Here is a 12,370-nt window from a genome sequence, read left to right as displayed (position 1 = left end):
GCAGCAATGCCTCGACAAGCGAAAGACCATGGTCTCTCAAGCTATAGAGGATCTAATACTCTCCTCGGTGCACGTGGAATCTGGAATTATTTAGGACAATTACTCCTACTATCTCTTCAATCCACCATTCTAAAGTACCACCTTAACACCAAGCAACAGAACTAAAACCAACTTCATGGATCCCACAAACTAAATAACAAAACACCCAACTTCCCCTTCCTTCCTCACTCTACTAGTAATTAAGAACAACAAACAGAACCATATCTATACTCAGCACTTCATTGGAAACAAGTATTTGAAACCCTCAGTACCCCACCTACTCTCAACCAAAAAGCCAAAAATTACAATCGTCTGGGGGTCAACTACTGAATTAACCATAAATAGGGCCTATCCTACTAGATTTGGAGTAGAATTTTAGGAGGTTCACCAATCTGCTGTTTATCTTCTTTGACCCTAATTTTGTAACTAAAATATTCTCCAATATATTCATAAGGGCATTTTCTTGAGATCTTGGCCCCCTAGCCAAGGGATTTGAACCATCATAATATCTGCCAGGGGCTCGATAGCCAAAACTCTTCCTTGCTTATGGGTGAAAGCCAACTGACTTGATAATCTTAATGGCTGCACCCAGGCAGGCAACTTTCCGACTAGGGGCAAGGAATTTTGGCTTAGATGTCTCGGGCCTTGCAAACGATAAGCCTGATTGATCGCTTTCAGGACCCACCACACCTTCATCGAGGCGAGCCATCGGCACTTCCTTGGGCGGCAAACCCAGAAGATTCGATTGGTTAGATTTGAAATTTAAAATCCAAACGGGATCCAGAGGCTCACCAAGAGACCACCTCTGACTTGTCGGCGGCTGATACGCCGGCGATCGAAAACCCGATCCTGGAAGGACCAGGAGGATGTGGGAATAAGAGACCTTTCTTCCCCCGGGAGCTCAACCCCAACAGTATAGGTCTGGTTAAGAACTTTGATTTTAAAACAGGATCTAGGGAGGTGCCAACGTGGGGCTAGAATTTTGGTCGAGACATAACTCATACAGTTCTGGTGATTTCCTTCCATCTTGGTTTCTATAACCTTACCAAAGAGACCCCCTATAGCCTCCACCGTTGAAACAACCCAAGCGTGTAAAGGGATGCCATAAAAGTGAACCCCGTGAGCTTCCTCACCTTGAATAAACTCCATTTTCCATGGTGAGAGGGAGAGCAAATGATTGCCCAAAGCCTCATGTCCCTTAGCAAGGATCTGTAATGCCTGTGATTCTGTTTCAAACATAAAGAGAATTTCATTCTTCGCCAATATAGAAGGACAATGTAAAGATGTGATATCCCAAGACTTTTGTGCCCATTTTCAGAGCTCCTGCAAGGTCTCATTGTGATTTTTCTTTTTCCCTATTAGGCAAGCTCTTAGTAAACCCATTCGTGTGTCCACCTCCTTGCCTGAGACAGATAAAAATGGACTCCCTGAACTTCTGTGGTGATAAATTTTGCCCCAATCGGGCCAACAATCATCCTCACCACCATTGGATTCTACCCTAGAAGGTGAGCTAGCACGAGGAACCCACTTCGAGGGGATTCTGGCCCGATGACACTAGCAATATTCATTCCGCCATCTGAAATTAAGATATTGATAGGAAGAGCAGAACCATACACCAAATCTGTTACCTTGATTTGGCTTAGAACTCCCTGTAGGCCTTCTCCCACTGTCCAGAGGCGAACAAGGTGAAGGGATCAATTTCGCTCTAGCTTTCGAGCACCTTCTACATCTATCACGTCAGCCGAAGTTGTGGTAGAGACAATAGGGGCTTGAATGTCCTGAATGTTTCCCAAGTATCTATATATTCTATACATACACTGACTCTGTTTGCTTGAGCAAGAGAAAATTGAGCTTCCTGATCAGTTTAAAGAGTGTTCTCCTTGGAATATTGTAGCAGCAATTCCCACGTTTCTCAAGTGTCTGCCCCTTCCATCCCATTTATTTTCAGCTGTAGTTCAGTTCTTTAAGAGTATCAGTGTTTAAAATGTTTTGGAGGCTATGCCCACATTGAATTTAAATCCATTAAATCTATCATGGACACAATTTTCAAGTGTAACCAACGTTTCATTAAGATGGATTGTGGTTATCTCACAACTTTTTCTATGAAAGATATTATTTCTATGGAACCATGAGTGTGGGTGGTAATAAGCTGAATATCACAGAGATTACAGATAAATTCTTGACTAAATTGACTTCATCATGTATGAGTAGTGAAATTTACCCGATTGCTAGAGGCCAGGAGGTTTGAAAATCGGAAGGAGATTGGAAATCCCCTCCATGTCAATAGGAACTCTGAGAAGTTGTCCCAGGGGTTCTGGGGTGGAGGATGTGCCCTTCCATGTGTTGTACCACGGCCCTCCACCAATTTCTAATGCTGCCATATTGCTAGTAACATCAAGAATAATCTGCAAAGTGAATCGGAAGGCATTACATAAACACAAAAATAACCAACACAATGGATAGGGTATTGTTTGGGGACACTCTGGTAGTTCTCAAGTAAATGGAAAATGATATTTATGCCCCTTTTCCAGCATTTCAACACTCGTTTGTTTAGTATTTCTTAAGAGGTTAAACAAAATTGGGGTGAAAATGCAATCATTTTCTGGAAAAGAACAAGCAATAGGGGGTAGAAATGCAGGAACAGGGTTTTATCATTTCCATGTGTGTGTGTGTGTGTGGAGAGAGAGAGAGAGAGAGAGAGAGAGAGAGAAAATGCAATCATTTTCTGGAAAAGAACAAGCAATAGGGGGTAGAAATGCAGGAACAGGGTTTTATCATTTCCATGTGTGTGTGTGTGTGTGTGTGTGTGTGTGTGGAGAGAGAGAGAGAGAGAGAGAGAGAGAGAGAGAGAGAGTAAAATTACAATCAAAAACTTAAAAACTAAGAAATTAAAATAGTGTCAAGAATTATCTCCAAAGCAACTCAAACAAAAGCATTATATAAGCAGAAAACAACGAGAATAGATAGGACTTTTTTAAGGACATTCTAGCCATATTCAACCCAATGCTTTAGAAACCAAACCGGCCTCCAAAACAGCATCATATATAATTAGATGTGTGTGTGTGTGTGTGTGTGTGTGTGTGTGTGTGTGTGTGTCTAATTACATTACATGTACTTCAAGAAAGAATTGAGTAAAAAAATAAACATAAACTTTAAAACCTTGAAAAAAATAAAAAAGATCAATATTTCATAAGAAATGCCTCAAACAATAAATTAATAAATTAGAACCCCAGAATCTGTTGCTGCCTTATAAGAGTGCCAAATCGGCAGTCAATACTTGAAATGAGCATATGGAAAAATTATCTAGGCTATTTTTTGGTAGAAAAAAGGTCAAAAAATTGGACAAACTGGTTGTTTCTTCCCCTTCTGTAATATGTTTTAATTCTTTTAATAAATTTTATCATTGATTCAAAAATTGACCAGACATTTCCATGTTTTTCCCTCCTCAGTGGCTTTGAATCATTTATACTAGAGATCTTAATTGCCTAGCCTCCGCTGAAAAATGAGGTTCAGATACACATTAAAAACTAAATATAAATGGAAAGAATAGTTTTTATTGCACAAGCACATATAAAAATAGAAAGAGGATGTGAATATGCAAAGTGAGTACAGACATCAGTTTCCTTCGTTTCTTTATTTTCTATTTTTTTGGGGTTGCTTTTAATGATTGATCAATTCCCAACCCACCATAAAGCAAGTTTGATAGGGTCATATGAAAAAGAAAATATAGAAAGACAAAATAAAAAAAGAAAAAAGAAATAGTTTTCTATTTTGTTAAATATAAAATTGAAATTATCAGTAAATGTAGGGAAACATGTGCCAGGTAAACTAGCTGGTACAGCACCCAAACGCTAATAGGACGACCATACCTACCAGTGAGATCTAATATCTAGGCTAACAGAATCCTTAAAAGAAAAGAAAATGCATATACATGGAGCCAGAATGTGTATTAGTAAAAGAAAAGGTCATGATTACGATTGACTTGGTTTTAAAAAACAATGGAACTGGAGGAGCAAACAAAATGCCAGGCTTGCTTTTGATTTGATTCTGAAAATCATTTAAACTGATGCAACAAAAAATAATAATGCACCAGCTATAACTCAAAAGAATCTTGTGGAATAGTTCGCTGAAAGTATATTGTCTCCATGGAGTTTTAGGCAAAACCAAAATAAGCAAAAAAACAGCTGATACAGACACCGATATGTGGACAGAAATCACAGAAGCACATATTGGGAAATGTACCAATTTCGAATGTTATTTCAAATGCATGTAGATGATGATTTAATTACTCAATCATTTATGCATAAAATCCTATTGAAAGATGGAATGAGGGTATATAGTAGTTTCAAGAAGGCTTTAGAACTCCGGTTGGTAGCTAAAAACTAGCCAACTCGATAGAGCACAAGATCAAGTTTGGGGTAAACTTGGTTTTCCTAACGCATAAAATAATTCAATCACGTATCCGAAAATCTACTTGTATGTTGTACTCGAAAACTCAAAAAGGTCATACCAATACTTAATGCAAAAGACTGATCTATTAACTTAATTGAGTACTCAAGCAAGTTTGGGTCTCGTCAAGTCCGCATCAACTACTTGTATGTTGTAGTCGAAAACTCAAGAAGATCGTATAAAAAATGCAAAAGATTGATCTACCAACGTGAATTTACAACAACATTGGAACTCATAAATTCTGCGTCAACTCATCAAGTCCACATTAAGTTTCATGTTTTACAACAACATTGGACTCAACTCTCAAGTAACAATTGGTGGTGGCCAGTGGGGATAGTTGCCGGAGAAGACTACCGTCTCTCTCTCTCTCTCTCTCTCTCTCTCTCTCTCTCTCTCTCTCTCTCTCTCTCTCTCTCTGAAAATGCAGCCGAAGAAGATGGCCTGGCGTACGTTAGAAGAAATGGCTACCGTGCACGGTTAGGGGCGCACAATAGCTCTAGGTCTTCGAGCGGGATTTTTGAAAATCGAGAAGTTTGTGGAATGGGGATACATATTATGACTTGGTGGGGCCCACAAATATGACACTTTTGCTGGATCTAATACAAGTTAGGCTAATGGGTAATGTAATGAGGAATGGGGATGGATAGCATATAACGGATATGTAAGCTAATCCTACTATATTTAGGGAGCGGTACTGTTGTAGCCTGTTAGGGGACAACTTGTCCCTTATTTGGCACTTTTTGGAATAAAAAGTGTCAATTTTCAAAACAAAAAAAAAACACTCTAAATGGACATTAATATAAAAACCTACCTTGCCTTTACTTCCGTCGTATTTCCTTTCCCATATCTGTAACCTGAGATCACCAAAACATGTATCTTTGCATGCTGGAACAAGCCCAGCTTCCATTGTTGGGGCCCGCAATGAAGTACCCTGTGCCTTCGTGGTCGCCTCTAGTTCCACCTGGTCAATAAAATCAAGTCCCTAGATTAATAGCCAATTAAAGTTCGAAAATCTAAATGGAATTTCATCACTAAAACAAAAGGGAAAATATTTTTTTGAAAACTCATTATAGCACAAACAGATCATGGTGCATAATATTTAAAAAAAAAAAACAGATCATGGTGTTATGGCATGACATGGGGTATGGATTTGCATATGGAAATGAAGCATTATGGAAGGAACGGGTTTTTACTTTTTCATGTACTAGTGTCATAAGGCATTTTTATAATTGTAGCTAACCAAGAGTCCGATGCAAATGCTTAGATGGATGTGCGGCCACACAAGGTTAGATATAATTAAAAATGAAGACATTCGTAAAAAGGTGGGGGTGGCAACCCAATTTTTGATTGAGGGTTCTAAGAATGCATACTTTCTTGGAGAATTCCCCAAACATCCAAATAAGTCTTGAGATCATAGTCAAAATGTTCTTTCTCATAAACATGTATGAAATAATATAGCAATAACCACCTATAGCAATAGTCAGAGAAGGACCACACACATCAATATGCACAAGAAGAAAAGAGAAAGGACTTTTATTAGTTTTTTTTTAATAGCTTCTATTAAAGTATAAAAGATTAAATAATTGCTTCTCCAATTGCTTAAGCTTTTGGAGTAACTGGTTGTTTCACATGGTATCAGAGCAAAAGGTCCTTGGTTCAAACCTTGATATCAAAAAATCCACGTGCAATGCCAACCCAAAAGAGGGGCCACATGTGCCATGTGTAGGCCAACCCTATAAAGAGGGGCCACACGTCAGGGGGAGTGTTACAGTATAAAAGATTAAATAACACCTCTCCAACAGCTTAAGCTTTTGGAGTAACTGGTTGTTTCACAGCTTAAAAAAATGTAATAATTGAAAAGATAGATGGCCCAAACAGGTACACCAAATCCTTATTCGGTGCGTATGAACGCTAAGACAATGACTACTGGACTAAAGAGCTAAAGAACACCGTTGTGGAGAATCCATAACGTAAAGTTCTTCGACTTCACAGCCACTGTCAATCATACTCCGATGTTGCCAAGCCCTAAAACATACCACGATCACGAAAGAATGTCACATAACAATTTAGATCCTTTGTTATGCTTACTAATTGACAATAAATTTGTAGCCAAGTAGGGATCATGCAAGATAGACGAGATAGATAAATGATTACTGGTATTAACATCACACATTCCCCTGGTCAAATGGGAAGTGGTTTGTACTCCCATCAAATCTGGAGGCCTTGGTATTAGAAGAATTAAGAAAATGAATATGGCATTGTTAGGTAAGTGGCTTTGGAGGTTCGGTGAAGAAAGGTCACATCTTTGGGTGAAGGTTATAGAGAGTAAATATGGGTTATCACCGGGTCATTGGTGCTCAGTGAGTAATTTCAAATCTCCAGGGTTAACTTTATGGAAAGATATCATGAGCCTTAACCATCAGTTTGTTGAGGAAACCAGATTCAGAGTCTATGAAGGAGATCATATTTGCTTTTGGTTGGACAAATGGTGTTCGGACAGACCTCTGAAAGTTTTGTTTCCGGATTGGTTTGCTATTGCTATAAGAAAGGAGTGCTTTGTGAAGGATGTCACGGAGAAAAGAGTAGATGAGTTTTGTGGAAACCCAAATTCAAGAGGAATTTCCTTGATAGGGGGTTGAACTCCATTGCCAGAATGTTGGAACTGTTAGAAGATGGTTGGCGGGTCATATAAAAGGGTGTGGATCTGGAATTCATCTGGGGATTTCTCAGTTAAGTCTTTCTACTCTCACCTAATGGTTTACTCTGCATCCTCCAACATTGCTAGAGTTTGGTTAATACAGGCTCCCCCTCATGTATGCACTTTTGGGTGGGTGGCTCTAAGGGAAAGGATCCAAATAGCTAACTTTCTCCGGAAAAGGAAGATGCTCATTGTTGACCATTGAGCCTTATGTATCGAGGTGGGTGAAATAGCGGATCACCTCCTTATCCATGAGTAGCTAGAGTCGCGAGGGAACTGCTTCATAGATTTGGAATTTCCTGGGTATTCCCTGAAAAGCTTGTTGATCTTTTTCTAAGTTGGCCATTTGTCCCTTGAAAGAAAAAAGGCGAAATCCGCTGGAATGTGTCTTTCTTAGCCACCATATGGGTGCTATGGAAATAAAGGAATGCGAGAATCTTCAAAGGGACTTCTCGATCGCCTGATTTCCTATTCATTAGAGTTATTGCTCTCACGATCTCTTGAGTGAAGATCTTACGCTCCTTTAGATTTGTTTCAGCTTATGACCTTTGGGAAGCGTGGAGTGTAGTTTGTGGTTCGGCGGACCACAAGCTCAAAATATCCCAAGAGTGGTCCTCCCCGGCTCCTGACTTTGTGAAACATAACTTTGATGGCTCAAGCTTTGGTAATCCGGGTTCGGCAGGCATTGGAGGTGTTTTAAGAAATAGCAATGGTGAGGTGGTGTGGCCTTTTGCTGGCCCTATAGGGATTGCCGATGCATCAGAGGCCGAAGTGAAAGCGGCTCATCAAGGATTGAAATTGCTAGCACAAGACAAGGTGGTAAACGCAATGATTGAAAGAGACTCTATGAATGTCATAAGGTGGCTTAAGAAATCCCAAAAACCACCTTAGCGGTTCGATCCTCTCTTTGATGAAATGTTCGATTGGATGGCACGATTCTCTTGGTCTCTCTCTCATATTCGTCGCTCTGCTAATCAGGTGGCCGATCGTCTTGAAAGCATTGGTGTTTCTAAGGATGTGTTAGCTCTTTATGATTCCCCCTCTCCTTAATTATGTATCTTTGCTTATGTGTCTTTTTTCTTCTTTGGTTTGATCCTATGTATATTGACCATCTTGGTCGCCTATCAAAAAATTGGCTATCATTTACAAAAAAAAAAAACATCACACATTCCAGCAATGGAAGAGGGTGACCCATCTTCAATTTTCACTTTATCTCTCAAATAGCCCAAAGAATTTGCAAAGAAATGAGTAGACATACTCGTTATATAATTAGAGGCAGAGTCAACAACCAAGGATGGACAGGAGGGGGAAGAAAGACATACTTAATGGAATGAAGCTTGTTGATACAGATTAAGTACTCGAAGACTATATAGACATGCAGGATGATGCCGAGAAGAAATCTATCAAAGGCTTGACAAGAAGCCCACATTTTACCGCAGGTGGAATTAAAGCTTCTCAACCAATGATCCAATCCATTGATCAAGGGACCTAGTCATCAATCAAAAGATCTGCCCACTGATAAAGGGTTTGAAGGCAGTCACATGAAGATGATCGTTCTTTTCTATGAAGAAATCATGTTGGTTTAGGGTTTTGGCTACAAGCAGAGGTGGAGGCAAGTAGAGTATGAGAGGGGCCATGTCCTCCGCCCCCCTCTCACACCCCCCCCCCCCCCCCCCCCCCCAATGACTTTAATGGCCATGGCCCCCCCAATGACCAATGCAAGCTAGTGTAAATTAGTTCCCCCCCACAAGTGTAAATTCCGGGCTCCGCCCTTGGCTACAAGTATGTTCTTCTAGTATATAAGTGAACACATATTACGGTTTTGGACTAGTTTTTGATGAACCATTGAGTTTTTACACTCCTCTTTTGAATAATAGTAGAGAAGATCATCTTCTTGTCCTCTTGAGTTCTTATGTTGTACTTTGATTATGTAATTTGCAAGCCGGATTCCTAGATCCATATCCGTGCTTCTCTATCTACACTAGATTAGATTGACATCAGAGCTAGGTTTCACGGGATCAAAGATTGATATACCTGAATTTTCTAGAGGATTATCACTTATCAGCAAAAAAGTTCTCGATTGGTTGATTGATGTAGAAAAAGCGTCGGACTTCAAAGAAGTTCCTGAATATATTATTTCCTCTCAGCGCAATGTGATTGAGAGATAGAGTATTGGCATGATGGCATCAACGGAAGTTGACATGTGATCGAAAATAGAAAGCAAAAATAATTTCTTGAAATTCCATGAAGAATGAGAGAGTTTTAGATGAACACGTACTTGCATATAATGTATCAATGGTTTCAAAAATTTGTCTGAAGGATCTATAACTATTGACTCACATATGGAAGATTTTTACCATTTGCCTCCCATAGCGAGTTAGTGGAATAGAATGAACAATTCATTGCCATGTATGACCTCTATGCATCAAATTGACAGGAAAGTGTTGAAGCAATGGAGCCCTCTCACTTGTATGAATTGTTTCTTAGATCATTTGAAGCGACTTGTGCACTTTTTGATAGGGCCATCAGTAGATGGCCCTAATGGCATCTTTGTAATTTTTTTCAAAGCATATTATAAGTATGACAATTCATGGGGTTGGGAGTTAACCAACATGATTTTTTTATTTTCCCTTTTCTCCATCCCTTCCTACCTCTCCTCCCTTTATTGTCTACTTCTTTTCTTTTTAAGCTTACATAGATGAAGGATCATAGTGTCGACAAGGTCATTTAGTTGATTGGTAGACCAGCTTGGGATAAAATTTGATCAAGCAACCTACTTGAAAAATGTTACAAGTTGAACAGGGACACCTTCCCAAATGATCACTAGAACTGATAATCCACTATGAATTTCTTTATATCAAGCTAATTAAGCATGATTACCATATATGAAGGCATATCCAATTAATATGTCTGTGCATCTATATTCAGTGCGTTAAGAACTTCGAAATGCATCAACCAAATCTGAGGATCATTGGCTACTAACACAGGGAACAACAAAAAATTAAGAGAAGTATAATCACCTTGTATGTGTCGTTGTCGGCAGACAAATACCAGTAACCCCACTGAGCAATTTCCCAATTAACAACGCTAGTCCAAGGCACAAATTCATAGAGAGTTCCATTGTAGTGAACACCAATCTACATCAAGGCATGTCAGTATAATTCATGAGAACATCAGAAGAAAAAAAAAGCATAAATACAACCCAAATTAATGCCTGGTGATGAAAGTGTAGAACTGAGGGACTGGTTCTACAAAAGATCACGAACATTGATGTCATTTAAGATTTATTGTATGATAATTTGAACTCTAATTGGAGTAAAAAAACATATTGCAGGCAGTTTAATGGGTTTTCCTGACAGGCATGGACCTAATTCAACAGTCAATTCTCATTTCGACTTTTTTAAATCAAAGAAGGATAAAGTGTCCAATTGATTTATCTTTTTCACAAATAGTAACCATACGCTTCATTAATGTTATGGAACTTATGGTTTAGATGGACGGATTAAATTAACCTGACTACCAAGCACTAGTGCAGAGTCCAAATAGGCTCAGAAACCAAGGTAAAGAAGCTCTTCATAAACTTGCCATATGAAATTGAACAGCTATATGATATGTACGCATATCTTTTCCTTGGAAAATATTAGCTGGTAAAAGTATAGTGATGCCAACTGTTCGATAATCCAAATTCCAAACCATTCATCTGCAGGACCCCGTTATGTGTCGGCAATGCGCCAAATAATCTCCCTGTGGGACTATCCTAACCCTAACTAATGGATACATTTGCCGTTGAAAATGGAGCATTGCCCTTTTATGTTCTACACTTCTACCCATCCATTTGTGGCCGCAAATTGGACGGATAGGATTGTTGGATGGAGGGTATTTGGGGGCATGATCTATCGATACAAGGGCCATCAAATGAGTAGTTTCAATCATGAAGGGGTGGTCCTTTTATACATTTACAAATAGTATTCCAAGGAAAAAATGTGACCTGTCATATAATAGCCCTACAAAATAGTGAAGGACAAAGTGAACATATCAGATCTAAGATCTATAGGGAAGAAAACAAAACAGGCAACTTACCATTGCAGCATTTTCATAGTTTTCAGACAATCCAGATAGTTGCCTCAATCCACCAGCTGCAGTCAAAGCAACTTCACCTGTTGTACCTTGAAAAACATTACACTGAATCTGCAATAAGACGCAACATTGTTTATCTTATTCATGGATTTAAGGATAATACCATGCCTACCTATACTAATAAATTAAAAAAAAAAAGTTACTGATCTGATCAGTAGATCTAACAATAAGAAAAGCACAACACAATAAACTAAGAATGAGTACTACACATTTTATGTTATGAACAATATTAGAAAATAAAAAATAAGAAATAAGATGAGCACAAAAAATTGCCTCTTTGGAGTTCAACTGTAGACAGCAAGGTCTAAAAACTCTTAACAAATATCAAATAAGATGGAAGACAAGTATTCAGAATTTAATTGTATTCTAAGGAGTTGACAAATTAACACGGAACTCAGCTGAGTCAACTTGAACAGTCGCAACCCAAGTGATGCAGTATCTTCCAAAAGCAGGAAATGAATCAACAAAAAATTTGTCACAACTTGATCATTTTTTGAATTCTAGTGATATACTTGACTAGATCCCAAAAACATTATTTGGTTACTAGAGTTATTGGAGGATTCTGAGGATTATAGTGCTTTATTTATATTCTAACACCATGTCTGACCCTTCTACACCCTTTCCCATATCCAAACCAGAGATCTACATCCGTCTCAATCTTGCAAGGTTTGACCCAAAAATCATCCCAACATTATAAGGCACCAAACGTCATTTATTTATCCAACTCGTTCAAATTTTAGGAGAGCATTCTCAAGTGATTTCACAAGTATGTAAAGTCACAGAAAGTCCACAGCTACTGATCTATGAAGCCCATCTACTAGGCGAACAAATCAACCGATCCAAAAACATCCCTATTCATTCCTTTTAAACTTTCCTGTTTATGAAACTGAAAGTTAAGATAAAAATAAATGTATGAACAAAGACATCATGCATGTGATAATGTATCTAAACAAACTAAAGTAGGAAACAAACAGATTGTGGGTACCAAGTGAGGAAAACAAATATCAGGCAGCAGAAGTCATATAAAGCGTCACTTACCTAACACTA

The 12,370-nt window shown here is 38.6% G+C and overlaps 1 protein-coding gene across 2 annotated transcripts in view; it reads right to left on the bottom strand.

Annotated features, from left to right (window-relative positions):
• The window catches only part of VTE1 (tocopherol cyclase, chloroplast / vitamin E deficient 1 (VTE1) / sucrose export defective 1 (SXD1)), a 37,318-nt gene that overhangs the window by 1,525 nt on the left and 23,423 nt on the right, over positions 1–12,370 (bottom strand). The window contains exons 7-10 of one of the 2 annotated variants that reach the window (XM_077354795.1): positions 11,267–11,374; positions 10,207–10,323; positions 5,300–5,449; positions 2,261–2,444 (exon numbers count right to left, since the gene is read on the bottom strand). In XM_077354795.1, the coding sequence (XP_077210910.1) occupies positions 2,268–2,444; positions 5,300–5,449; positions 10,207–10,323; positions 11,267–11,374 (552 nt within the window). In that variant the 3' untranslated portion in view covers positions 2,261–2,267. Of the gene's footprint in view, positions 1–2,082; positions 2,445–5,299; positions 5,450–10,206; positions 10,324–11,266; positions 11,375–12,370 lie in introns of those variants that run through there. The other variant, XM_077354794.1, reaches the window with a different exon arrangement.

Source organism: Tasmannia lanceolata, unplaced genomic scaffold (assembly GCF_043159265.1).
Source record: "Tasmannia lanceolata isolate RefF3 unplaced genomic scaffold, GAP_Taslan_0.1 ptg000015l, whole genome shotgun sequence".
Classification (NCBI taxonomy): Eukaryota; Viridiplantae; Streptophyta; class Magnoliopsida; order Canellales; family Winteraceae; genus Tasmannia; species Tasmannia lanceolata.
The sequence above is the reverse complement of the archived record's forward strand: the minus strand, read 5'-3'. Positions and strand labels throughout refer to the sequence as shown.